The 26,038-nt window shown below is 35.8% G+C and overlaps 1 protein-coding gene across 4 annotated transcripts in view; it reads right to left on the bottom strand.

The window, feature by feature from the left end:
- Nucleotides 1–26,038, bottom strand: part of KYNU (kynureninase) — a 112,904-nt gene that overhangs the window by 42,159 nt on the left and 44,707 nt on the right. For all 4 annotated transcript variants that reach the window (XM_001490785.5, XM_070241837.1, XM_005601472.4 and 1 more), the window contains 4 exons: nucleotides 23,993–24,054; nucleotides 22,357–22,428; nucleotides 21,054–21,128; nucleotides 18,535–18,681 (listed from right to left, as the gene is read on the bottom strand). In XM_001490785.5, coding sequence (XP_001490835.1) covers nucleotides 18,535–18,681; nucleotides 21,054–21,128; nucleotides 22,357–22,428; nucleotides 23,993–24,054 — 356 coding nt within the window. The remainder of the gene's footprint in view (nucleotides 1–18,534; nucleotides 18,682–21,053; nucleotides 21,129–22,356; nucleotides 22,429–23,992; nucleotides 24,055–26,038) is intronic.

The raw sequence follows: 26,038 nt of genomic DNA, 5'->3' as shown, positions 1-26,038 counted from the left end.
ATTTAATTTAACCAATTCAAGTATATATACACTGCGGTAAATTGCCTTAATGGTTCCAATTCTTTGTCCCTTGTGTATCCACATTCTTTGCCACGTAACTTTCCAGTTCTTCCCACTGTGGGCAGGGTCCAATTCTCTGCCATGAGGATCAGACAAGGTGACTTATTTTGACCAATGGAATATTAGCACATGTAATCCAAGCAGAGTCTCGAAAGCACTTGACTGATTACGCTTGCTCTCTCTTGCCCTCTGTCATCTCTGTGAGAAAGACTTGCTTGGGCCAACCTGCTGGCCCACATGGAAGATGAAAAAAATGGTGGATCAGAGTCATCCTCATCTGGGCTCAGTCTGGATCAGCCACTCTCCCCACCTTCCCTGCGTTGGTCAGAGATGCATGAGTAAGCTCAGCTGAGATTAGCAGGATCCCTGTGACCAAGTACTGCCTAGATCAGCTGACAAAAAGTGACCCATAAAAATGATGTTGTTTTTGACTCTACACTGTGTTCCCCTATACGTTGACTCGAGACCCCAACAGCCTCTTACCATCTGACTCTGTCTTAGTTATTTACTTATATGGTTTTATGGTTTCAAGTGTTTTGTATGTCTGCCTAATAGAATTCAGTGTTTTAGAAACTAAACCTGTTTCCACTAAGTTTCCAGAAGGACAACCTGGAGCAGTGAATTTATATTATCTAAATTGTACCCAAATAGTAACTTTCTAATTTGATGGCTTACTATCAAAACCATTTAGCTTTCTGCATATCAAAATATGAAAAGTTTCACTTAGAGAATCTAATGATTCATTCCACATTAAGACAACTTTGTACATGAACATGAATTAGAAAAGAAAAAAAAGTGATCATTAAATGAGGGTGATAGTTCACTTTGCAAAAATGTTTCACCTCTGAGTTCTTTTGTTAGCTTACTAAGTGCACATATTATAATTACATTCTCAAAACTTTAGATCTCTTGCAACTTTGAAGAAACACATCTATTAATTGAAGTTTTTGAAGTAAATAATTGTGGAGGGACCAATTTTAGATTGTTCTAAGTCCTCTTAAGAATAAATAACCCCAAACTCTATTACAGGTACTTTTCCTAGAACAAAGGGATGCAAACTATAACCTCTTTTTCATAAAAATATATATATATATATATTTGAACACAAGCAGTCTCATTTGTTTAAATATTGTGTGTGGCTGCTTTTGCAAGCGGAATAGAGTAGTTGCGACAGAGACCATATGCCTGACAAAGTCTACAATATTTACTATCTCATCTGTTACAGAAAAGATTTGCTGATCCCTAACCCTACAGCATTAGTTTCCATAAAGAAAACTCAATATATTGAAGAGTCAATTAATTAGAACCTGACTCATTATAATGAGGCCAGAACTAGCATCTCATAAAAGACAAAGTTCTTACCAGCACCTAGTAACTGATTTTTTTGTCTTTTGAGGCTGGGGTTGGGAGTTCTTTGTTTCTCACACACAAAAAATGAGCAATAGGTATCATAAAAATATGACAGATGACCCATGCTAATATAAGTCTTAGGAGTGACAGGAAAGAAATACAATTAATCTTCATCAAAATTTAGAGGTTATCTAAACCTGATTTTCAGACTAATGTTTAGGTTGAATAGATACACACACACACACATTTGTTTGTATTTTAAGATACATTTTTAATACTGAAATTCCATTTGGAAAAAAAAGTTCTAAATTTGAAATCTTTTTTCTTGCCAACATTTCTAATTAAAGCAGCATTTTTTATGAAGCAATTTTTACAACTCAACTTTTCATATATATATTTGTACAATTCAACTTTTCCTGGAAAACTCAAGGACTAGAAAAGGCAGCCCTTCTATTTTATTATCAATTATTTATAAAGAATGGCACAATGAGGAACCCATGAAGCTTTACCTACCACAGCCCATTATTAAAAGCCCCGTGGTCACATCTGTGGTACCACATAAAAAAATCACTTGAGGCTCCTACAGGATGTTTTAATGCATATACAGTTCTTTCCCCATGGATAGCAGAAAACATAAATTATTAAAATGTAACTGTTTTGAGTAAAGGACCTGAAGATACAAACTTGAGTGAGAACACCACAAAGTGATTTTACCAAAGTTTCACTAGATGGCAGCATTTTAAAAATAAAGTGCTACTAGTTCTCCGAAACCTCTCCACAGCCGTCCAATCAATATTTTCATTATTTTACCGCTAAGAGTAGGTAAAATGATGTAACTAGGTGGAAACAAACTCCATACTTGAGTTCCTACTTTATTCATTTTTTAAAATAAATGTCAAATATTTTTCAACAGATTTTTATTAAAATTACCCATAAAAGGTCACACTCATAGTGATAAAACCACATACAAGCACAGCAGTGTTCAGCCACCATGTCACCTTGCTTTATAGTCAATCCCCAAACTGCTGCAGTAGACTTCTAACCATTCTGAGTACTTCCAGTCTGCCTTCCTCCAATGAGCTTTCTTTCTTTTTTTTTTGGGGTGAGGGAGATTGGCTCTGAGCCAACATCAGCTGCCAATCTTCCTCTTTTTGCTTGAGGAAGATTGTCACTGAGCTAACATCTGTGCCAATCTTCCTCTATTTCACGTGGGATACTGCCACAGAGTGTCTTGACGAGCAGTGCCAGGTCTGCACCCAAGATCCGAACCTGTGAACCAGGGGCCCCCTGAAGTGGAGTCTGTGACCTTAACCACTATGACACTGGGCTGGCCCCCAGTGAACTTTGTAAATCACACATTTGATTATAAGACTCCTTGCATCCCTTCAAAGAATCCCCCATTAACGTCAAGATGCAACTCATTTTCCTTGGTATGACTTTAAGACCCTTATGATCTGATCCTTTCCAGCTTTACTGTCTCAGGGGCCCATACCTACCTCTCTCTATTTGCATAAACCTTTCTCTGTCTCTGGGGTATTCTTTCCTTCCTTGTTTGCCTGGGCAGCTCAGACTTTGATCTCACGATAACTTCTATGGGAAGATTCCTTTGCCAAACCCTCTCTTCTCTCTCATCTTACAGCCTTGTTTGCATAGATTTCTTGTAGCAATTTTCCAATCTTATTATCTTCTACTTTTACACAATATGAACTCAAATAATTGCTGAATAAATAGGTAAACGAATGGATGAATAATAAAGTCATACAATTGTCAATATATATTCTCTAAGCTGAAGTTAAATTTTTAAAAACCATTATTTGAGGTCCTTTAATTCTGTTTCAATTTTATTGTATAAGCTATTTATTCAGACTGGGCATTTTCTAAAATGAAATTTTTTGGACAATTAATAGTAGTTAAAATATGTTCAAAATCCCCCTTAGTAAAACCAGGAATAGCATGTGTTTTTGTCCTTGCCATCTTCATTAGCACAATACTAAAAATTTGTATAAGCAGTGGAATAATATTCTACACAGAGCCTGTGTGGAGCTAGCTGTGTAGAGCCAGGCTAAGAGCTAGCTCACTGTTTCTCAAATTTGATTTATTATTTGTCTATTTACTAAAATGAAATATGGAATAGCACTGCTTAATTTTTTTTCCTAATAGCGTTAAAGTCCTGTTAACTTTATTGATTCATTCTGTAACAGACTGACTCTGGATTGATATTATTAGTTTGTTCCTTCTTCAGCAAAAACATCCTATAAATTATGAAGACCATCAATAAGTAGCAGATTTGGTGTAAAAAAGGGTAATTATCCAAGATAAGATATTTGTGGCTATATACAGAACTGAAGTCAACGGGTATGCATCAGTATGCTCATTTAATTGTTAAAATAATAAAACACTTAAGGTAGGTAAATAGCCTTTGTCCTGAGCCACTTGAGTAATCGCCATGGGTGAAGGCCCTGTGATCCCTAGGAGGTGCCTGCAAGGGGTGTTTGCCAGCTAAACTGTAGCAATTTATACATGCCCTCCCCTGCATGCTCCCTGCTCAGTGCAGGTCCAGACTCCAGTGGATGTCCTTGGCAGTGGGACTAGAACCATGGTGGGTAAATTTCAGGTACCTATAAGTCCTTTCAAGGCTAGTAATGGGTACTAGTAACGAGAGTGTGACCTTCTTGTGCCTGTTTATGGGAACTACAGCTTCCACACTATACCAATCAGGTCATTAAGTATTCTGAATTATCACTCCTGATTTGATACAAAAGTCATAGAAAACAATCAAACAACTACAGTGCTATAAATTTGGACAATATTACCTTAGAAAGAAAAACTGATGGGAAAATTTGAGAAAAGTGAACAAAAAAGAAAGTTATAGGAGTGTGTGTGTGTCACCTCTACATAGATGGTATGAACACATGGTGGATTAACAATAACAGATTGGCTAGTTCGCTCTGATCTCGGGATTTCTCAGAGAAGTTCATAATTAGAGAGCTGCTGAATAGTACTGGGGGAGGGTGAGAACGAAGTGAAGGAAGGTGAAAGTTGGTAGCTTTCTTGCCATGGTCTTGAATCACTTAAATTTCCAAAATTCATTCAAGTGCTATGATTCAAAAGCATACATAAATGCCAAGTTTAAAATAATCACACCCAGTAAAGATCTTGGGGCTGGCCCCATGGCCTAGTGGTTAAGTTCAGCACACTCTACTTTGGTGGCCCAGATTTGGTTCCCAAGCATGGACCTACACCACTCGTCAGTGGCCATAACCCATATACAAAATAGGGAAAGACTGGTAGAGATGTTAGCTCAGGGCGAATCTTCCTCAGCAAAAAAGAAGAAGAAAAGAAAAATCATAATACCCAGTAAAGATCTCCATAAGAGGGGTCTCTACCATCTCTGTAAATATCTCATTCCAGAGTAAATTTGTATTCTGAAAGTCTTTCCTTTCATCCAGCCTAAATTTATCATAGTCTTCAAATATTCTTCTCAGTTTTTTTTTCTTTTCATCTAACTCTGTGGTTATAAGTGAGAACTAAGCATTATTTCTTATATATGTTCACTCTGTACATAGAGTCATTAAGTTACTTCTAGCACAATTTCCTTCCAAAAATTATTTAATACAGCCATCAACTATTTTTTGAAGTAGTGTGTTAAGCCCTCACTTATTTATACAATAGTTTGATAAGAATAGCATTTCCTCACTATTAAAACATAAACACAAAATGAGAATAAACACAAAAGTAAAAAGGGACAAGATACACTCTTCCAAGTGGGGCTGCAGGGAATCTTTTTAGAAGTCAAGAAGCATAGCAACCAGAATCAGAGCTTCAAACTTTCGATAGAGCAGAGCCAAATGCTACTCAAAGTCATCTTAGTTCTGAAGCTCTTATAGATAATATATGTGACCAGAAAAAATGAGTAATCAGCATACATACTGAAAAAAAAAAAAACAAAAAAGGAAATACACGCAATATTCCATCCAGGAAGCTAGCCACCTAACAATCAATTCCAAATGCTCATACTGAAGTTCACCTGCAAATAGGAACAGAAACAAGGAAAACTGGGAGGGTAGGCAAGATTTTACCCTGGACCAAATGATGAATTATTCTAAGATTAAGATCTAATAATTTCAAATGTATCTTTTATCAAGATATTATTTTAAAATGCCAAGTGTCCAGAGGACAATATCACAAATAATTCTTATCCTACACGATAAATTGATTAAGAAAACCTCCCATTGTTCTAGAGCCATTGATTGACGGTATTTATGCTAATATGTGTGTACAGAGAAGACAAGGAGCCCAGATAAAGTGAACATTTTCTTTTTAAAGATTTTATTTTTCCTTTTTCTCCCCAAAGCCCCCCGGTACATAGTTGTATATTCTTCGTTGTGGGTCCTTCTAGTTGTGGCATGTGCCTCAGCGTGGTTTGATGAGCAGTGCCATGTCCGCGCCCAGGATTCGAACCAACGAAACACTGGGCCACCTGCAGTGGAGTGCACGAATTTAACCACTTGGCCATGGGGCCGGCCCCTAAAGTGAACATTGTTCTGTGCCTCTTGTGTGGGCTGATGCTAGGGATTTTGTGAGCTATAACTATATTTCAGAGTTTAAAGAGAGCTTAATTTTTAAAAAAGATAAATCCAATAAGGGAGAATTTTGAATCAAGAATGAGTCTTTCCTGAGAAAGGGTATGCACAGAAATCAAGGAATTAATTAAATTAAAAATGAGTACTTTTAACACAAAATGAGAATAAAGGTTTTCACTTGGTGATTGTAAAATGCTGGTCTGGATTCAAGGGTAGGCTAAAAAGTGAAAATGGAATTTACTCTGAAATATTCCTTTATTTGTCAATCCACACAAATTAGAGTAAGACAGTATTAAAATTTATTACTCACTTACATCAAGCCATACCTTCATATTTTCAAAAAGTGTGGCAGCTTATAGTTATAGTTACCCCATAGGAAAATATGAAGCAAGTGTCCTGTTGGAAAAGTAACGTGACAATAGAATGAGATGTTGGGAAGCAGGGGAGGGGCACAAGCAAGCTGAGGAGCTTGTCTTTGGATGGAAACCCTGGATTCCTCAAGAGGGCGGTAAAACCCTAATTGGATGTTGAATATGGCCAACCTATTGCATTTTTGGAGGCCTTCCTGGGCTCTATTTATGTCACAGGAAAGGGAGCCTTTTTGTTTTTTGAAATTAATATGTAACCCAAGTTACTCTTTGTTAAAGTTCGAGAACTGTTCTAGCACTGCAATCTACACTTGGTAGCCCGTGAGGAACACTAGTGACACGCATCTGGGATGATAGATATGTTCCCTAGTTATGTGACTAGAGACCTGGAGGAAATGATGGCTTCTGAACTTGAGTGGGAATGTATCCCCTACACTAGCTGACTGTTCCCCTGGAGTCAATTTACAATATGTGGTTTTAGCCCAATCTTAAGGCAAAATGAATTGAAGCACGCAGAATTACTTGTTGTGATGTTAGATTGGATTGTTTTTTCTAAGACACTTGAGTAGGATTTACTCTTATCTTTGTCAAGTACTTAACACAGTCTAGAGCAATTTTCTATTTATATGTTTCTGTGCCCCATCTGACTTTGAGCTATTTAAAGACAGGGACAATGGAGTTTTTCTTAATCTCTATTCTCGCTGTCATTCTTTTAAATCCCAGTGTCTGACATAAAGTATGGTGTCAATATACCTATGAAACGATGAAATTTCTTGAGTACTCTGCAATTCAGCTACCATTAGAGGGTTCAGTGGATTTCCTGCTGAAATTCTCCCCAGTGTCATATAGATTAGTTTCCCACTCATATAGGGGTTTATAAGCTCTTTTAAGGAGACGAGAGGTCCTGTAAATATCTTTAAAGTCTCTGAAGAGCTGCTAACAGGAGTGACAATGGGGCCATCATTGGTGGGAGCTATTGCCAATGGAGCAGCTGCCTGAGAGACCCACCAGAAGGAGCTATGGAGGGGGTCAGGGTCTGGGGTCTCTCTTAATGAGAGCAGTTGGGAGAAGAGGGTTTGAGGTTCTAAGGTGGGGCACTGTTGAACTCCAGCACTGTACGAAACCTTATTTGGCAATAAATCTAATTCCTATCCTTAGATCTAAGGGCCAATTAAAAATTATGGGTTTTCAATAGCCTCTGAACTGAAGAGACAACCACATCAACTATAATGACAAAGACCTCTGGTTCCCAAGGAAAGAGATGACCAAGAAAGGAGGACCGTATATATTTTCTTTGACTTTTCTAAATGTTGATACCTCTTTGCCATTACTTGATTAGTTTACATTTATAAAAGGAGACAATATAGTGGAAAGAGAGGTGTGGTATCAGCCAGCACTAGACTCCAATCCTAGCCTTCACTGGCTGGCTAAGTTATCTTGGGCAAGTGCTTAACCACTCTCAGACTCAGTTTCTTTAACTGAGCCATGGTAAAAGTTTACTGTTAAGCTTCCTGGGAGGATTGGAGATACTTTATGTCCAGCGCCTGCAGCACAGTACCATCGCATCACGTCACAGTGCCGTCGACAGTACCTATTTATTATTCACTTTGTACAGAGCACTATTGCAGACTTGAGAGTCATCTTTTTAGCCCAGCTTTCTTAAAGCATATACTGATGAGATGAGCAGATCTAGAGATGAGAAATAGGAGGTGGGGAGCATGGGAGCATTTTGCTAATGCAATTTAAGGGGAATGTGTCAGTTAAGAAGGTGTGAGACAGAGCTAACAGCTACACAGAGAGAAAGAGTAAAGGATTTGGGAGAAAGGAACCAAAAAATCTTGAGACTCTAAAGCGCTGTGTAAATTGCAGATGAAAACATCTTACTATCTAACAAAGAGTGTGCTTTAAAGAGCAAATTTCAGCTATTTCTTTTACTGGAACAAACAGAGATTGTCTTCCCTATTTATTGTCAGAAGTAAGTATGAAACTAAAGGGGAAAAATAAAACAAACTGATCAGCACTGGAGTTTTTCTCCAGCTGGGTAGGACCTCACACAAAATACGGTTTGTTTGATTTATTTCAGATACCCAAGATGTGAAAAACAGCTCCAGGTAATTTTTCAAGCTTAATTTAGTCAATTTAGTATCTAATGACTTAATGGAACAGTCTGCATGTCCTAAGTGTGTCAAAGAATAGAAACGGAATTTGAAAAAGAACTCAAAATTTACAAAAAGTATTTTGATTTTTAGAGTAATTATCCATTATAAGTAATTCTTCAGAATTTTCTGCTTCTATTTAAATAGGAGTACAGTTGTTCTTTTTACGCAAGACATATGTGATCCGTAATAGCCTGATCCAAAATAGCCTGAACCTCTCTAGCTGGTGGACACACACTTTCCATTCACTGGCCAGACAGTGTTTAAAGAGCAGTGACAATGTGCAAAGCACTAGTGTGAGTCTGGGAAGTTTGTAGGGTCCATCCTCAGTCCATCAGTGAACACTCTACTGACATAAACTTCCTAAATTTGAGAGTTAAGATAGGCATAGAAATAATTACAGCATAGCGTGATAGTGTGAAATGTGGTCAATAATACATTTTCCATCATACCATGGCAACACAACAGGAAGATAGGTTTAGCCCGGCACAGCGGAGCAAGAAGATTTGATGCAGGCCAAGGATTGCACACTCATGCTTCTACAGGAGTTAGTCAAGAAATATATGAGTTGGGCCTGTAGGAAACACTTCACTTTACCCTTTATTGTAAGAATATTGCAATGTAAGCATAAACATATATGCCAGCTGTCACTCTGCTTCAGTGTCGGGGTCAACAGGTAGAGGTAGGAGTTGTGTTGAAGGGCTCAAGACCCATTTCAGAGCTGTTACTCAGGCTTGCCAATCCTTATTCTACAGAAAGGATGTCTCCCCAGTGTTGCGAAATTTCCAATTTTTCAGAAGACATTTGAAACTAAGAGGTTTTATATAAAATCTCTTGATCTTTCTTTGTTGGCAGCTGATTCAAAAGATTTTAAATATGCCATGTTTCCATATACAAAGAGAGCAAAACAAAGCAAATCTCTAGGACAGGTTGTAACCTGTGAAGCAGGTAGTGGTTGAGCTGAGATGGAGAAACAGAATCTTCACATGTGGAAATTCTAGGAGGAAGGAAAGCTAAGAATAAAGTCACGGAGGCAGAAAGTATGACATCTGGACAGGGAACATATGAAACATTTGGTATCACCGAAACGTAAGTTATGTGAAGGAGAGCAGAGGAAAACATGATACTGGTAATGTAGGTATACGCAAAATCATAAAAGGCTCAAGTGATTTGGACTCTATTCCACAAATGGTAGAAGAGTGATGGTCATCATCTGGAAGAAACATGAGGCAGGAGATCAAACAGGAAATACACGGGCCTAATCACAACCTTCCCAACAGTGAGCAGTTGACTTTTCAGATATCTGGTGACTTTTAACCTTTCTTATCTAATTTTTTTTTAAAGGCATTTCTTTTTAAAGATTTTATTTTTTTTCCTTTTTCTCCCCAAAGTCCCCCAGTACATAGTTGTACATTCCTCGTTGTGGGTCCTTCTAGTTGTAGCATGTGGGATGCTGCCTCAGCATGGTTTGATGAGCAGTGCCATGTCCGCGCAACAAAACACTGGGCTGTCTGCAGCCGAGCGCGCGAACTTAACCATTCAGCTACGGGGCCAGCCCCTCTTATCTAGTTTTATCTACCTGTCCTGTTATAAATTGGATTTAAAGCAACTATTTAATTTTTCCATCACACGGTAATGATACTGGTCATGATACTTACACTTTAGATGTGAAATGAAAGTACACTCTTCTATAAGAATTTTTCTAGTGATTACTATGTCAATCTACGTGGTCAATTTGTCAACCAACTTTGCTTATATTTTTAAATTTACTTTCATACTGAACTTGATAATATGGCAAAGAAGTCTATAAGATAGACTTGAAGACATCACTCAAATTTCTTCCCTTGAAGCTAGTTTTTATAGATGATGTGATAGTATCTTCTTTGCTCACGACCTTAAGATAGATTATTTGCTAGAAAAATGAACATTTTCTCTTCAACTGAACTAAACTTTGATATCCTTAATCTTTTTTACATAAACTAGCTGATTAAAGAAGGACGTTAGGAGAAATCTCTTATATTTTAGTGGCGATTTTTTTTTCTGCTCAAGGATCTTTTGAAATTCCACTTTGCCATGAGACACAGCCTTCCCTTTCCATTCTTATAGTGGTCAGTAAATAAATTAGAACTCATGTGTACATTTCATGTTGGAACTCTTTTTCAACTTAACAAAGACTTACTTCAGCCTTTCTTTTGTTAGTCAAGCGTCATGAAAAACGGAATATTGGAGAAAATAGCCTAGGTATTAGACAACGTAAGTATTTTATAAAATGAATATCATCTACCAAAAACAAAAACAGAAAAACCTAAAAGAGTAATATTTCACTGAGGGGGCTCTGGGTTTGGATGAGGCTGGATGAGGAGAAGTATTTATCTACCACAGCTTTGATGAGAGGGGTTGCAGAAGCGATGATCCTGATTGACAACTGAGAGGCTAGTTTTTCCCAGATCTGTAATCCTAAAACATCTTGAAACCAAATTTCTCTTTTATAGAGAATTAATCAGTCCTTCTCACATGGTCCATTTAATGAAAAGTTTAAATTAAATAAAACATCTGATGAAAACTTCTCAGAAACATCTCAATATTTTTAGATTCTTGGGCAATGATCATCACTAACATATTTTGACTTATTGACTCCAGGCTCCTACCTGGCTGAATTTAAGACTACAATTGGTTTACTTTATATTTCTGAATACAACAATCTTCCATTGTTCCCAAAGACTATATTTCATATAGTCTGAAATGGATCTGTTCTCTGATAGCCCCATCTTTTGAACGGTATTGTGAGAGAGAGTTTTTAAATTCTTGCATAGAGACTGTGATTGCCTCCTTGCTTTCGCCCATTCTTATTCTACTGCTACTCATTCCTTTTGGCAGGAAATGTCTTTTTAAAATTAAAACAAAATCTAGTTCCTTTACTATCCAAAAGCTTTCAATGGCTCTCCATAGGTCTTCAAGGAGAAGCTCCAGATGTATAATGTGGCATCGTGGGCTCTTCTCTACCTGGCCTTTGTCTGCATTATAGACTCATTTCTTGTCATAGATTTTCTAACTATCAAATTACATCATCTTTTCTACAATCAAATTATACTGAAATATTTGCTTCCTTGCAATCCTATCATTTCTTTTTTAACTGTCTAGAATGGCCCCACCACACTGTCAGTGCCCTGCAAGGGGTTTTACCTGGTTAACTCCTACTTATAATTCTAGAATTGTCTCAGATCTCATCTTCTCTAAGAAGGTCAGTGCCGCTCCTGGTTAAATTAGGTGTTCCTATTTGGAGCTCCATCATTATAATTTACTACTCAAATATTTACTGATAGGAAGAAAAATGAAACATCCAAATGCGTGTCACTTTACTATAGAAAATACAGAGACAAGATTCTTCTTATGCACGAATGATAAGCTCCGAGTGGGTGAAGTGGCAGAGACTTTAACAGAAGAATATACTCATTATAATTTCTAGTAAAGATTACTTCATATTGAACATTCCAATATTAACCCTTTTTGGAAAAGGTTAATTTTTTATGCATAATATTTTCGCATAACATGGTAATTTATATTATAGCTATATACAAATGCATTTGGTACCAATTTTTCCTAGCTGATTCATTGCTCAAAACCTGACACTGAAGCAAGTATTACTGATCTTATTCTATCATAATAGTCTGTGAGAGTTGGCTCCCCTTCTCCAGCACTAGAAGCATCTTGGCCTGGCTTTCTGTAGAGTTTTGAGGCTCTCCCAATCATTTATTTATCTACTACAAGAGTCTCAAAATTGTGTTTAACAAGAACTTAGGCCTTCCCTGAAGATAAGTGAATGGTTTAGTGTGGTGACAATTTACCCGTGAGTGTTGTTTAGATACCTTGGATTTTACTAAATGATGTTAAAAGTACAAATATCTTTCTTTTTTTATAAGAACATCTTTACTCATATTTCTGCTTTTGTGTTATGTTACTCTGGATCCAAAATTAATTCATTTTTTTCTTCAAATTGTTTGAGCTATGATTGTGATTATTATTAATTAATAATTTAAGCAGCTTATGGTTGGGTCTAAGAGATGTTCGTACTCATATCAGTAGAGAGTGCCACATGGCAAGATAGACGCTAATAAAACAAAGCGCAACTTTGCAAAATTTAGTCTTCTTTTTAGCCATCCTTTGCATTTCAGTTTTCAGTAAGTTAAAAGAAAGGTAACATTCCAGCATCCATATAGGTAGAGTAAAACAGTGTAAAAGATGTGATAAATAAAGGAATCAGTCATTCATTCAACAAACATTTATTTGGTTCCCACTGTCTGCCAGGCACTATGAGTCCCAGTGTGCCATAGGCTGTTTGATGTGGCATTGGAGAGAGGAGGTGGAGTATAAATAGTTGGCACTGAATTTTTTAGGGATAAGATTATTAAAATTTTTATTAGTCCATTACCCAACCTTTTAAAATTTCAGTCTAGTCTCTTGAGTCTTAACCACACTGCTTAGATTACTATTTTATTTGCTAGTCTAGTGTGGACGCACCCAGTGAGAGTCTTTAGTTTAGAATTCTGAATATTTCGCTTTCTGTCTAAGGATGCATTATTTCTTTCTCTGGTAGGTTGGACATTCCAATGTGTCTTTTTTTCTATACTAATAATTATTAATATCTACTGAATACTTACCATGCACTAAGTATTTTAGGAATACTATCTTCTTTAACTCTCTTTTGAACAAACCTATGAAGTAGGCACCATTACCTTCCCCACTTGTTAAGTGGAGAAATTAAGTTACATTGGTAAGTGAATTAAGCCAATCATACTATGCTAGAAACTAATGGAGAGACATGGGTTCAAGACCAGGTCTGACTCTGTCTCCACTATCTAACCATTTTATTAACGCAAATGCTACCCTGCATCCCAGAATAAGTATCCTACTCCATCAGCAACACAAAATACCTGAGTTGCAGGTGTGGCAAAACTAAGAGCTGTTCTTCTTGAGCATACAACTATATTTCATTCCCCAGAAATGGCCGGGTGTTAGTCAATGGAATATAAGTGGAAATAAATTTTGCCATTGCTAAGCTAATGCTTTTAAGAAGTTAGCATGCCCTTTCACATCCCTTTATCTCGTTCTTTAGGCTGAATCCAGACAGAGGCTCTAGGATATGAAAACCATAGGACACAACCTTGAATCACTAGAATCCTGAATCACTGCCTGGGAGCAAGCTGATCACCAGGTGCTGCATGAGCAAGACATAAACATCTATCCCAGTGTAGGCGTTTATAGTTCTATTTATTTGTTACCAAGACCTAGTCTACCTAACATATCAAGAGTTTCTATTGAAAATAATTCTATTTGTTACCTATTTCTTATCATAATCCAAGTTGAGAAATTATAATTTGTGGGCAGTTTATCTATTTTTCCAGATGATCCAGAGAGATTAGCTTTATTTCTCTCTCTTTATATTTCATTATGTTGCTTAATTAATTTCCCATATATTGTTTTCAAACGCTTTTGTGAAATGAGGTGAAAAAGAAAGTAAAAAGTAAGAAAGTGGGGCCAGCCTGGTGGCACAGTGGTTAAGTGCACACGTGCTGCTTTGGTGGCCCGGGGTTTGCCGGTTGGGATCCCAGAAGCGGACATGGCACCACTTGGCAAGCCATGCTGTGGTAGATGTCCCATGTATAAAGTAGAGGAAGATGGGCACGGATGTTAGCTCAGGGCCAGTCTTCCTCAGCACAAAAAGGAGGATTGGCAGCAGATACTGTTTCAGGGCTAATCTTCCAAAAAAAAAAGTAAGAAAGAAAGAAAGGAAGGAAGAAACAAAAGGAAAAAATTAAGGAAGAATGGAAGAGAGAAGAGGGAAACAGGTTAGAAACAATGATGCTCCGTGGGGATGTCATTGGGAGATGTAAGAACTACGGGTTAGTTAAACCCAATCCCTTCCCATCCCCTTCTTCTCAGCTTCTCTCTACTACAGGGCCGTAAAGACTAAAAATTTCTTTGCTCATGCTCTTTTGAAGTTGCCACTTCAGAAGGCGATGAATCATAAGCAGGAATCTGCTAGGCTTTTCTGGGAGAGATTTTACACTTTGGATAAAGGGACAGATGAAGTTGCACTGCTGCTTCTCCCGTCTTCCTTCTCTCTGCCTTAAATAGAACTGTGATTAGCTGGATTTGGGACAACTGTCTTCTGACTTGTGACCATGATGTGAGAAGCCTGAGAAAAATCTGAGAGCGCTCTGGAAATGCCAATCAGACATTACTCTGCTGTTGGGTGCATCCCAGCAGCCTCCTGCCTCAAGTCTTCCATGGCGAGAAAAAGAAATCCCTAATTTTTCACTGGCATCTTGTAGCTGAAAATCTTCATAATTGGTTCAGGAATATTAAAGGAAAGACTAACCCTGACAGGGTGGAATGAAGAAGTAATTAGTTGAAAAGAGAAAGAACAGGAAAGTGTCATAGTTGAGTCTAAAGGTCTAGAAGGATGGTGGCATGAAACAATAGGGTCATTTTGGGGGGAAAGAAATCTGGAGTGTACCGATCTCAAGATGCACATAGGACTTCCAGGTGTAACAGGCAGATGGGCATAAATAATGATTTTCGAGTGTGCGAGCAGCCTATTGCTTTCACTTGGCAGCGAGAGCTAAATCATGGCAGTGGTTAAAATCTCTAGGGATAGTAACTCAAAGGACAGTGGAGAACATTCAGTGGGTGTAGAAAAGAAGAAATGATTAGTAGAAATGAGTAACAAAACATGAAAAGTATAGAAATACGGAAGTAACACAGAGCTCCAAAATGAGGGGTTGGCCAATAATATAAAATAAAGTAGATGGCTTCAGTGAGAAAAATGAAAATCTATCTCCAACCTGATGTCTCTTTCATATGCTGGCATTCCCCTATAAATGGGTCCTCCAACCTGACCCCATGTTTAATTTTCCTCAGCCCCCCCCCTACTTGTCACCATCTCAAGTCTTCTCCTCAATAAGGAAAAGCCTTAGCATCTTAAATTCATTATGTGAATCAAAGCCATGCTATCAATTGTTCTTTTATTAATTAATTTATTTTTCCTCTTAGATGATCACTAAAAATTTTTATTTTCTCTCTCCTTCAAAATCAATTTCTATACCATCTACATCAAATAACAAGACAGAAAACCAAAGGGAAAATTGGGCAAGACACTTGCACAAGCATTTCATAAAAGAAGATACTCAGAGGCTAAAATACATTTGAAAGATCCTTAACTTCATCCACAGTCAGGGAAGTGCAAATTAAAACCACAGTGCCTGACCATTTCAAACTAATCAGATAGGCTATTGGTGAAGACAGACGTAGAGCAACAGAAATGCTCAAACATGCTGGTGGCAGTAGATGCCAAATAGATACAAATCTTTGGAAAGTTGACATTATTGTTTAAAATTGAACATACATTAACTTATGTTCCAAGAATTCCAGTTCCAGGTATATATTAATAAAAATGGGTATGAATGACTACAAGAAGAAATTTCTAAGAATGTTCAGAGTAGCATTTATTGTAATCGCCCTCATATGGAAATAAAACCCAATATCTATCCTGATTAGAATGGAGAAAAATAAATTATCTATTTCATACATTGTAATAATATATTGAAATGAAAAGAAAAACAAACAAAACTATTGCTAAATCCAACATGATTGAATCTCACAAACACGGCAGTGAACAAATAAGACAGACACAAAGGAATATATATTAACCCACTTATATAAAGTTCAAAGATGGACACAGCTAATATATGTGATTAGAAGTCAGAAGAGTGGAACTTTTAGACGGGAGGTAACAGGCAGTATTTGGGAGAAGACACTACTGAGGATGCTGAGTGTTATATACATTCTAGAAGTTTCTTGATGTGGATGATGGTTATAAGGCTTCAAAATAACTCAAGCCACTTACTTATAATTTATGCTCTTTACATATAAATATATACATTTCTTTAATTAGTGTATTTTTCAAAATTCATGTCCCCACTTCCCTTTCACATGATTTTGAAGTTTTTACTTCAAAATCTACTCTTGTTAACTTTCATTGCTCCATCTCAACATCATTTTTGATTCCTACCATACATCATTTCTGGGAACCTTCCTCTTTTTTATCTCACTTAGCCATTCCGAACAGTAGCTCTTTTACGCCTTTTTTCACTCTAGGTTTTCCTGACTCTTTCTTGATTGGCATCTTTAATTTTCTCTCAGTCTCTCTGTTCAGCTTTATCTTCACAGACTCCTCAAGAGAGCTATGTACCTCTATGTTTTAAAGAACTTCTCAACCTCCACTGAGAATGGGGGGAATTGTCTAGCAAGAGTATAAATGTTTGTTAGAATAATTTTGAGAATGGATAAATTGAACTCTGCTATATCACCATTGCACTCCCATAGTATCCATCACTTCTGTGCAGTTACATTTAGATGAAACTGCTCATTCCTACCTTCCTTTATTTGACTGAAAGCTCAATGAGAGTTTCACTTGGTAGGCACTTTTTCTAAGTGAATCAAAGCCTGCAAAATACTGAGAATGGTTTTAGCAACCAAAGTAGTTACGAATGAGAATTATACATAACACCTAAGTAAACACATTTATTTTGTTTTTTAAGGGGAAACAAAAAGAAAATATATATCTGAGCCACCTTCCAAAAGTTCGGATTTGTTGAAGACACTGGAAACATCACTTAATAGCAGCAGGTGTGCAAACTCTTCATTCTCAATGCTGAATTTAGGAAGTGGGTCCTGTTATTCCAAATTAACACTTCTGAAAACAGACACTCAGAAAAGTCAAGTAACTTGCCCAAGGCCATACATCAATTAAATGACCTAACCAAGATTGGAACCTGGGACTGTGTGCCTCCAAAACTTAAATTCTTTCTTCTCTGTGTTCCTGCCTCATTCCTATGAAGGTTAATGAGACGTGCATGTATACCAAGGGGACCAGGGACTGCTGATTACATTCATAACGTTTTAAAATACGATTATTTATTGGCTTCCCTTTATTTTGGTGCTTAACATTTAATACCTAAATTAAGAAGACATTATCTTTATATCTTTTGTAATGCACCACTTTCACAGTTATCCATCAAACCAGTTGGAAGTTGAGACTGGAAATTCCTAGAGACTGCTGATAACGGTACTAAATTTCTTTTCATTAGTTCCATTCATTAGCTTCAATAACTGAATATATTAACTAGACCTCACACATATATTAATTCCATAACTTATTAATGTTCAGAATAAAATTCGATTGTCACCTTTTTAAATGCATGACTTGATTGCTGAATCAAATATAACTGTTATTTAAGAATTTTAAACACAAATTGTAACTGTTGAATGTTCTTCATTTGATTTCTTTTTTCAGGCAAACAAATACTAAAAACACTTTTTTACAAACACAAATATAAAGACATGATTTCAAAATAGTAAACAATTTAAGTGTGATTTAGTACTATGTGGGGAAAAACTCTCGTAGAGGCAGTATAATAATTTCACAAGATTCTTAGAAACAAGTTGGCTTCCTCAAAGTAAACTGTAAAACCTGACCTACTGATAAACTTTTATTCTGTGATCTCTCCTTCTTCTTAGGGTATTTAGGGTTAAGTGAGAACTGGATTATATTTAGAATGCGTTACAGTATGACAAACCACCAGAGCTGAGTTTCTAACGGTCCTAGCATGCAGTTACTATCCTAAGTATGCTGTCTGCTTCCTGCCGACTGAGCAGCTCGGTACCAATGACATCACCTGCAGGAAGCTCATCAGTCCCGCTGACTAGAGGCAAACACTGGGAGAGCAGATGCTAGTAAGGAGGTGAGACCACAGAAGTGACAAAGAGGTTTAAATAGAGACGCCTAAAGCAAAAAAGAGTATAGATATCCTTTTATGTAAAACTGACTTTTTTTGTAGCTCTTTAAATACTTTTACATAGACACAAACAAAGGTATTTCACCAGAAGTGCAGTTACAGTAGTCCTCAGTAGGGTGAGGTTTGGGGTGAGGCGGGAAGGAGAAAATGATGAGCATACCTTTGCTTGTCCAGCTTTGGTGATGGCAGGTATATTAAAGAGCTGTCCAGTATAAAAATGCAGCCCGCTGAACAGAATTACTGCAATCGAGTCTCCTTCCTTGTCAATTACTTCAAGGATATCCTCTATTCTCAAGGTTTCTTCCCCCTAAAGTCAAGTTGGGCACAAGTTACATCATATCCACAGTAATAAATTTGTCACTTCTTACTTCCCAGTCTAAAATTCACCATGAACTCCTTCCTACCACAGGAAAAATCAAAGATAAATTCCTTTTCGAGATTAATGATCTTCAAAAATCTGGCAAAAGAGCAGCATTTGAGCTGCTTTTTGTTATTATTAAGATGATAATAAAATAGTAAGAAGAGGATTATAAAGTGTATACCCTTGCAAAACCCTACTTCCTTGATTTATTCTTCAGTTTTTCAATTAATCTGTACTATTTGCATGTCTATAAATTGTTTCCTCCCCATTCCCATCCAATAAAATACCAGAAAGTACAAGAAGTCCATGAAATATTAAATGGCAAGAGAAATTTATTAGAAATCATTATTTCACTTATCAATCTAATATCATGTTATCTTTTGCAGAAAAAAACACTTATATATCTTTCATCTGAGTATAACCTAACCAATATCTTCTATTAACTTCAGTAAAATCTCCTCCACACCAATCCAAGGTTAAGACTCAAACATGAAGAAAAATATTAATAAAACTCAATTATTAAGGTTGCTTTTCTCTACATCTGCCCACCTAAGACTAATGATTTTACTTAGTGAAAATTGTGAATAAATCTAGATTTGGTCTTGCAAATAATTTGAGTAAAAAGAAATCGGCTAAATATGAAGTATCTATTTGTATCCTAACAATTCTTACTTATGAAATCTTCATGAATTTCCTCCAGTGCTAAATCTGACATGATTTTGAGGTCAAAGCATCATTAACTCCATTAATATCTGGGGGAAGCTCATTGAGGTATTTATAAATTTTCCTTCAGTTATTTTTAAGTTTTGGTAATTCTTACTATTTGCCAATTACTGTGCCCCATCTTAGATATATATTGTATATAACACAAATATAATACATACTCTAGTTTCTACTAGAAGCCTGGAACTTGTTTACAAATGAGAATCTATAAAAACAGTATTGATATTGAAATCTCGGAATTATTAAGTGACACGAACTTTGTATATTAAGAGGATTTCAGTAATTCTAAGAAAATTTCTAAGTAAAATTAATGACATGATAATCCAAAACTCTTTTTTCTTAGAAGAATCTAATATGGTTTATTCACCATAATTTCCAAAAACGAGTAAGGAAAGTACACATATACTAATGCTTAATTTTTTTCTTTAAAGAATCAGTACTGTGCGAATAAGAAATCTATTCCTTAATGATAGGTTATGGTCCTCTCTCATGTTGACTTGCTCTAATCTAGTAATGCTAAAGAGTGCTCCCAAGATTATGACTCACTCATGAGGCTCCACAATACCTGTCACTTTTAACATTAAAACTTGTGTTATATTAGGCTATATTCATTTTTGCTGGAAATTAGCAATTTATATTATATTATATTATATCATATTAGCAATTATGACCTATGAAACCAGATATCCTCTCACAGGTGTGAAAACTTTCTATTCCATTAATTTATTACATGTTGGCAAACAGAAGTGAATGGAGTAGATTTTAATTTCTCAAAGTATTGAGAAATAATACTTTGTTCAAACATTGGTTTAATAGCCCGGGAACATCATTTGTGAAACCTAAAATTTATTCTGTGTGGATCTCTTGGTGCCCAATTACACAAGCTGCAGGGTTTATATGTCAAAGTCTGTACAACTTATCTTTATATCTTTATTAATGTAAAGCGCACAGTATTTTAGATCTGGAACATAAGGTCAAGCTTGATTAGGTGTTTCCTTTGTTAGCTGTTTAAATATGAAGGAATCTCAGAGAGATAAAGTATCTTTCCCGAATCCTTTACCCAGTAAGTTGGTGATTCTGAGATTTCTCTGGGATATACTAGCCAGGCTGTAAAGCCCAAGCTTTTCCCGCTACACCACATCCCTTTCTACACCCTAGTCCATAAAAAAAGGAAACATTTGATGCTTAAATTAAAAGGAGACATAAAAGATAGGCATCATTCAATTTCAACAAATATCACTAGTCTTTAACATCATTTAATGGTATCCAAAGGTAACGGCATTTGAATATGAAAGTAATATATGCAATTTGTCATCCCTCTCATCCCATTGAAGAATATGGCAGATTCCAGTGGCATTAATAGAAAAATAGTTTGCTTGTAATGTGACTACCCTTTGAAAAACTAAAATAAATACACTTCTGAGTTAATTCTCCCTTTCAAGCAAAATGACCTAACAGTAACAGAAGAATAGGTCTTTTATACTTCCTTGAAATTTCCATTAAAGTAATGAAGACAATAAACTTTTGAGGAAAACGAAGAAAAAATCAATACTAAACAGAAGCATGATGAATATTTCTTTCTCTTTCTCATATACCTCTCTTGGCTTTATAATCCGCATACTTTCCTCAATGGGAAGTCCATGCAGTTGAAGCTGTGATTCAATAGCATACTGGAAAAGAAGGATGATTTATTAAAGCAAGTCCAGTGCACAGAAGTGCATTGAAATAACTTGGAAAGGAAGTGATAAAATAACAATAAGAGCATATAATTATAACAAATCCAAGGTCAAAGTTAAAAGGGACTAAACAGAATACATCAGAGAAGAGCTGTTTAATATAATTTACTTGCAGGAATCAGAACATCCCATCAAACACTAAATACTGAGCTGAATGGAAACACAGGGGTCAACCACACTTTAGGGAATTACAAGAGATTTTTGAATAAGATATTAAATCACCTGATCTAAGTCAAAACCAGAGTTTACAAAATAACCAAAGTGAGCAGTGTGGATGTGATATGCTTGAAAATAGGATAAAGAAGTGGCTTACCTTAGAAAGAGTAAGCTAGTAAAAGGAAAGAACATCAAAAAGCTCCCTTTATTTAGAGTACAAGATATGGATGGGGACAAGCAATTACAGGGACGTTGAATTTTTTAAAGATATTAGGATTTTGATCCTTTTTAGTAAGATAATGGCTATTAATTAGTAAGATAATGGCTATTAATTTGTACATAATTAAATGACTTAAAATTACAAGATGCAGGCTAGAATAGTTAATGGTGATAACACAAAGGCACAAATCAAGTTTCTTTAGCCCTAAAACGGAAATAGCAATATACTTTTATTTGTGTAGGTGTCTGGAACAATCAGATTTCTTATCAACTAAATTGCTGATAAAGTAGCAAGATTTTTTTAGTGAACGACAAGAATTATTTTTAATCTTTAATAAATATTTATTCTATAATAATGCACCAATAATTATGCTAGCATGCAATGGAAACAAATGCACAAATAAAAGTTTATATTCCTATTCCATGTAGCTAAAGGGTTAAGCACTGAGTTATGTATCGATTTGATTTTAGAAAATAAAACAGCAACAAGAATTAATAAAACATTTATAACTGCACTTGATTTAGACCAGTGGTTTGCTCAATGTCTTTAAAAAGACTAATAAATCAATGTTCCTATTCAATCCTTTCCTCCCTTAACACATGTTTTACTTGAACAAAAGAAATAAAGCTACAATCTATTAAAAATGCCTAAATCAAAAGCATTTGTCAGATCTTTTTATTATAAGGTTACTTGGAAAAGACTAGTGAGTAAACATTCAAGTCAGGCAAATGATATGCTCCTCTAGAAGAGTACAAAGAATATAAATACAATTTGAAAAATCCTTACGTGATCTGAAGGGAAGGCTTTGGCTTCTAGAAGAATTTTATACCGTTTTGGCGTAGGCTTAAAAAACGATAACTGCAATGAAATTGATTTATTGAGAAAAGTGTTAATACACAATTTATACATTTGTTCATTTTACACCACACTTTCATTTTACAATCTCCAGCATTTTAAAGGCATTAATTAATTAAACATTTAGACGTCTTTCAAGGGTAACTTTTCCAATTAGCCTTGCTTCCAATGCACTATAAAGAGGAAGAGGATATTGGCTCTTTTGTCAATACAAATTACATTTGTCAATGGAAATGCAAACTTGGGGGAAAATGTGAATATGATAAAATCAAATTCTCAAACTTAAATTTTAATTGACAAGTTATCCTCCAAATGCATTTAATAGTAATTCTTGTATTGTGAGACTGAACTATCATGTTGTATGTATGTCTTAGTCACTGCTGACTTGGTTTTGAGTATATAATATTTCCACTGTTTTATTACTTTATGAAATATTATTTTAGGTCCAACGAAAAGTACCTATCCCTCATGAAACATTTGACATTTCTAGAGGCACCAGGAAGAAGTAGCTTGTTAGTTCCGGGAGGCCCTTTCATTGCTCCTCAGAGTTCCTGGAGAATAAATACTGACTGACGATAATAACAATGGAAATGATCGCTACTGTTAATTGGGTGTTGATCATTGGTCAGGGTGCTAAAGCAATATTCACATGGTACCACATTTTATACTTGTGCATACCTATGAGGTAGGTATTATTGTCTGCATTTTTACAGAGAAGAAAATCAAGATTTAGAAATGCCAAAACCTGCGTTCCAAAGTCAAACAGCCATTAAGTAGCTTAGCTGGGAGTCAAACGTAGGGATGTCTGAACTTAAAACCATGCTGTTTACCATCTTACTTAACATACTCCACAAGCATGCTCTTTCAGGCATATTTAATAATCATTTCTCCATTTTATTAAAATAAAATATTAACATCTTCTCGTGCATCTTGGTCATGTAGGCATGTTTTCAATAACTCACTTAAAAAATGAAATAATTTTTCCTAGCATCAAGCAATTACGAAAGGCATATTATTCCAAATCAAGAATATAGTTGAGAATTTAAGGTTTACATATTTATTACATACTTAGGACATAAGAAGCACTTTAAACACAGTAATTATTTAAGATACTAGATCTCTTTTCTCCAATTTAGTTTTATTTTCTAATTTTTTTAACCTACTCCTTAAAAATTAATCTACAAAAAATACTGATCAATAATCTCACCCTACTAAATTCTGGCATATTGAAAAACTATTTCTCTGAAAAACTCAGTGTTTGCTAGCATTTGTACATGACGGTTTTGTGGCCTTGAAAGCACTTTTGCTTTTCACCCACTGTGACTCTTATTCCTTAGGTTCTGAGATAAGAGCTATTCATTTTTCTAAAGCTCTTTCCAAGCGTCGACTCTTCCATAATTATGAAGAAGCCATTCCATTATGGTCCGGCATTTCCTGGTAAAAAATAAATAACCTCACAACTTATTTTTAAATAAGCAAACCACCAGATGCTCATGAATTAAAGATAGAAAAATGTCAGATTCTGTAAATGAGTGTATACTAAACATTGATGGGAAAGGAAACTTACCAGTAGAAGATGTAAATTAACAGTCAAACCATTCATTAGGCCTATTTCCTTCTCGTTGGCTCCTGCAAAATAAATATATCATAATTTAGATTTTTCTATCAGTTCTAAAGACACATGGAAAAACGAAGTCAGGAGGTTTCACTTCATCCTTAATGTTTTTAGAGATAAGGGCATATTTGATGTGTCATCTCAAAGAAATGGAAGTTTTCCCACTTGACTCATTTTATCAAACAATATCTGGACTCACATGCACATAGCTAGCTAAAAATTGTATTTCCTTTTTGATATAGTAAATAATAACAACAAAATAATGAAGCATTTCCTTTTTCCTGTAAACTAAAAATGATTTATCCCATTATCAGCTGGTTTGTCAAATTCCCACAGAGCACATTTTCGAGGTAAGTGTATCTCTAAAAGGAATCTAAAAAGAAATGAAGGCCAATCACATTTTTAAAGCTGGTTGTTTCTAATGTCAAATTCAAATGCAGCTTTCATAAAAGAGGGCTTTTTTGCCAAACATAATTCACTGTTATTACAGTGAGATATACAAGAGTTTATAAGACAAAAGAGCCAGGAAGCAAAATACAAAGAGCTAAAGAGCTCTGGGCTTTATTCATACACACTGATACAAGATAATTAATATAGATATGCATTGTCTGATGGAGAACACAGGCAAAATTAAGATATCCACTACACAATCGTAATCAGATCTAATTCCTATAACAAGGGTTTTGGCGCTTAAAATAGATCCAGAGACAATACTAACACTTTCCTTATTTTTAGTTCTTATCATGTCTCTCTTTTTTTTTTTTTTTGAGGAAGATTAGCCCTGAACTAACGTCCGCTGCCAAGCCTCCTCTTTTTGCTGAGGAAGACTGGCTCTGAGCTAACATCCATGCCCATCTTCCTCTATTTTATATGTGGGACGCCTACCACAGCATGGTTTGCCAAGCGGTGCCATGTCCGCACCCGGGGTCTGAACTGGTGAACCCTGGGCCCCTGAAGTGGAACGAGCGCACTTAACTGCTGCGCCATGGGGCAGCCCCCTCTTATGATGTCTCTTAAAGGCAATTAGATCTGTGTCATAGGAAGGATGTCTCTTTACCATCAATGAGAAAAACGAGTTATGAGCTTTAATGTTTGTAAGACTGGACTAGGATTAGAGAAAATGTATAATACAAGTCCTACATTTTGTATCCAAAGAGATACTTCTGATAGAGTCCTCTTTTAAGAGAATGGCCAGTAAGAGGAATAACTAATCTAATTAAAAGATAGATTCCAGCATAAATTCAGTTGAAAGGAGGCCACTGGGATTAAGTGCGTAACTTAGGAATTTATATTTCAACATAGTCATTTAGGACTATGTCATTTAGGAAGGACCTGTGTCTTCATCTAGTCAAGAAAAACTTCTTGCTGCATTTAGCAGAGGATTTCCCCATTTGATATGCATGGTTGGTAAATAAGTGGTGAGTATTAAAAATGTATCCTGGTCACTCTAAATTGATTGTATCTGAAGTCCAGGGGCAATAGGAACAATCTCACTTCACATTCCTATTACTAAATAAAGTTTCTCTTAAACATACTAGATAGATATGAATGTGATAAACTTACGTCATATACAGTGGCAGATGCCCTCTCCTACAGTATGAAAATGTTTTTGACATACAATAAAGGAAGTGCAGCCAGCTTTATTATATTTGTGCCTTTGTATTATGGCATGAATTTTTCTGTTGTTTTTAAAACAAAACATTATCTAAGATACCTAATCTGATATTATCCTTACCTTCCTGTTAGCTGTTTACATGCACCTTTTCTGAAAACCATTTATTTCAATAAAAAATATTTTGTCAGGGAGAGTGGAAAGGGGGGAGTAATAATATAAAGAGAGAGCAGAATTAGCAGAAAGGGAAGCACTTGAAGGACTTTAATGAGAAGGAAACAAAAGAAGAAAAAAATTCAAAAATTAGTTATCACAAATGAAAGCAAAGAAATGGAAGAGTCAGGAAGATAGGGAGAGTTTCCATAGAATGTCAGGCATTCTGTTTT

This window comes from Equus caballus, chromosome 18 (genome assembly GCF_041296265.1).
Source record: "Equus caballus isolate H_3958 breed thoroughbred chromosome 18, TB-T2T, whole genome shotgun sequence".
Taxonomy (NCBI): domain Eukaryota; kingdom Metazoa; phylum Chordata; class Mammalia; order Perissodactyla; family Equidae; genus Equus; species Equus caballus.
This window is presented reverse-complemented; position numbering and strand designations above follow the sequence as displayed.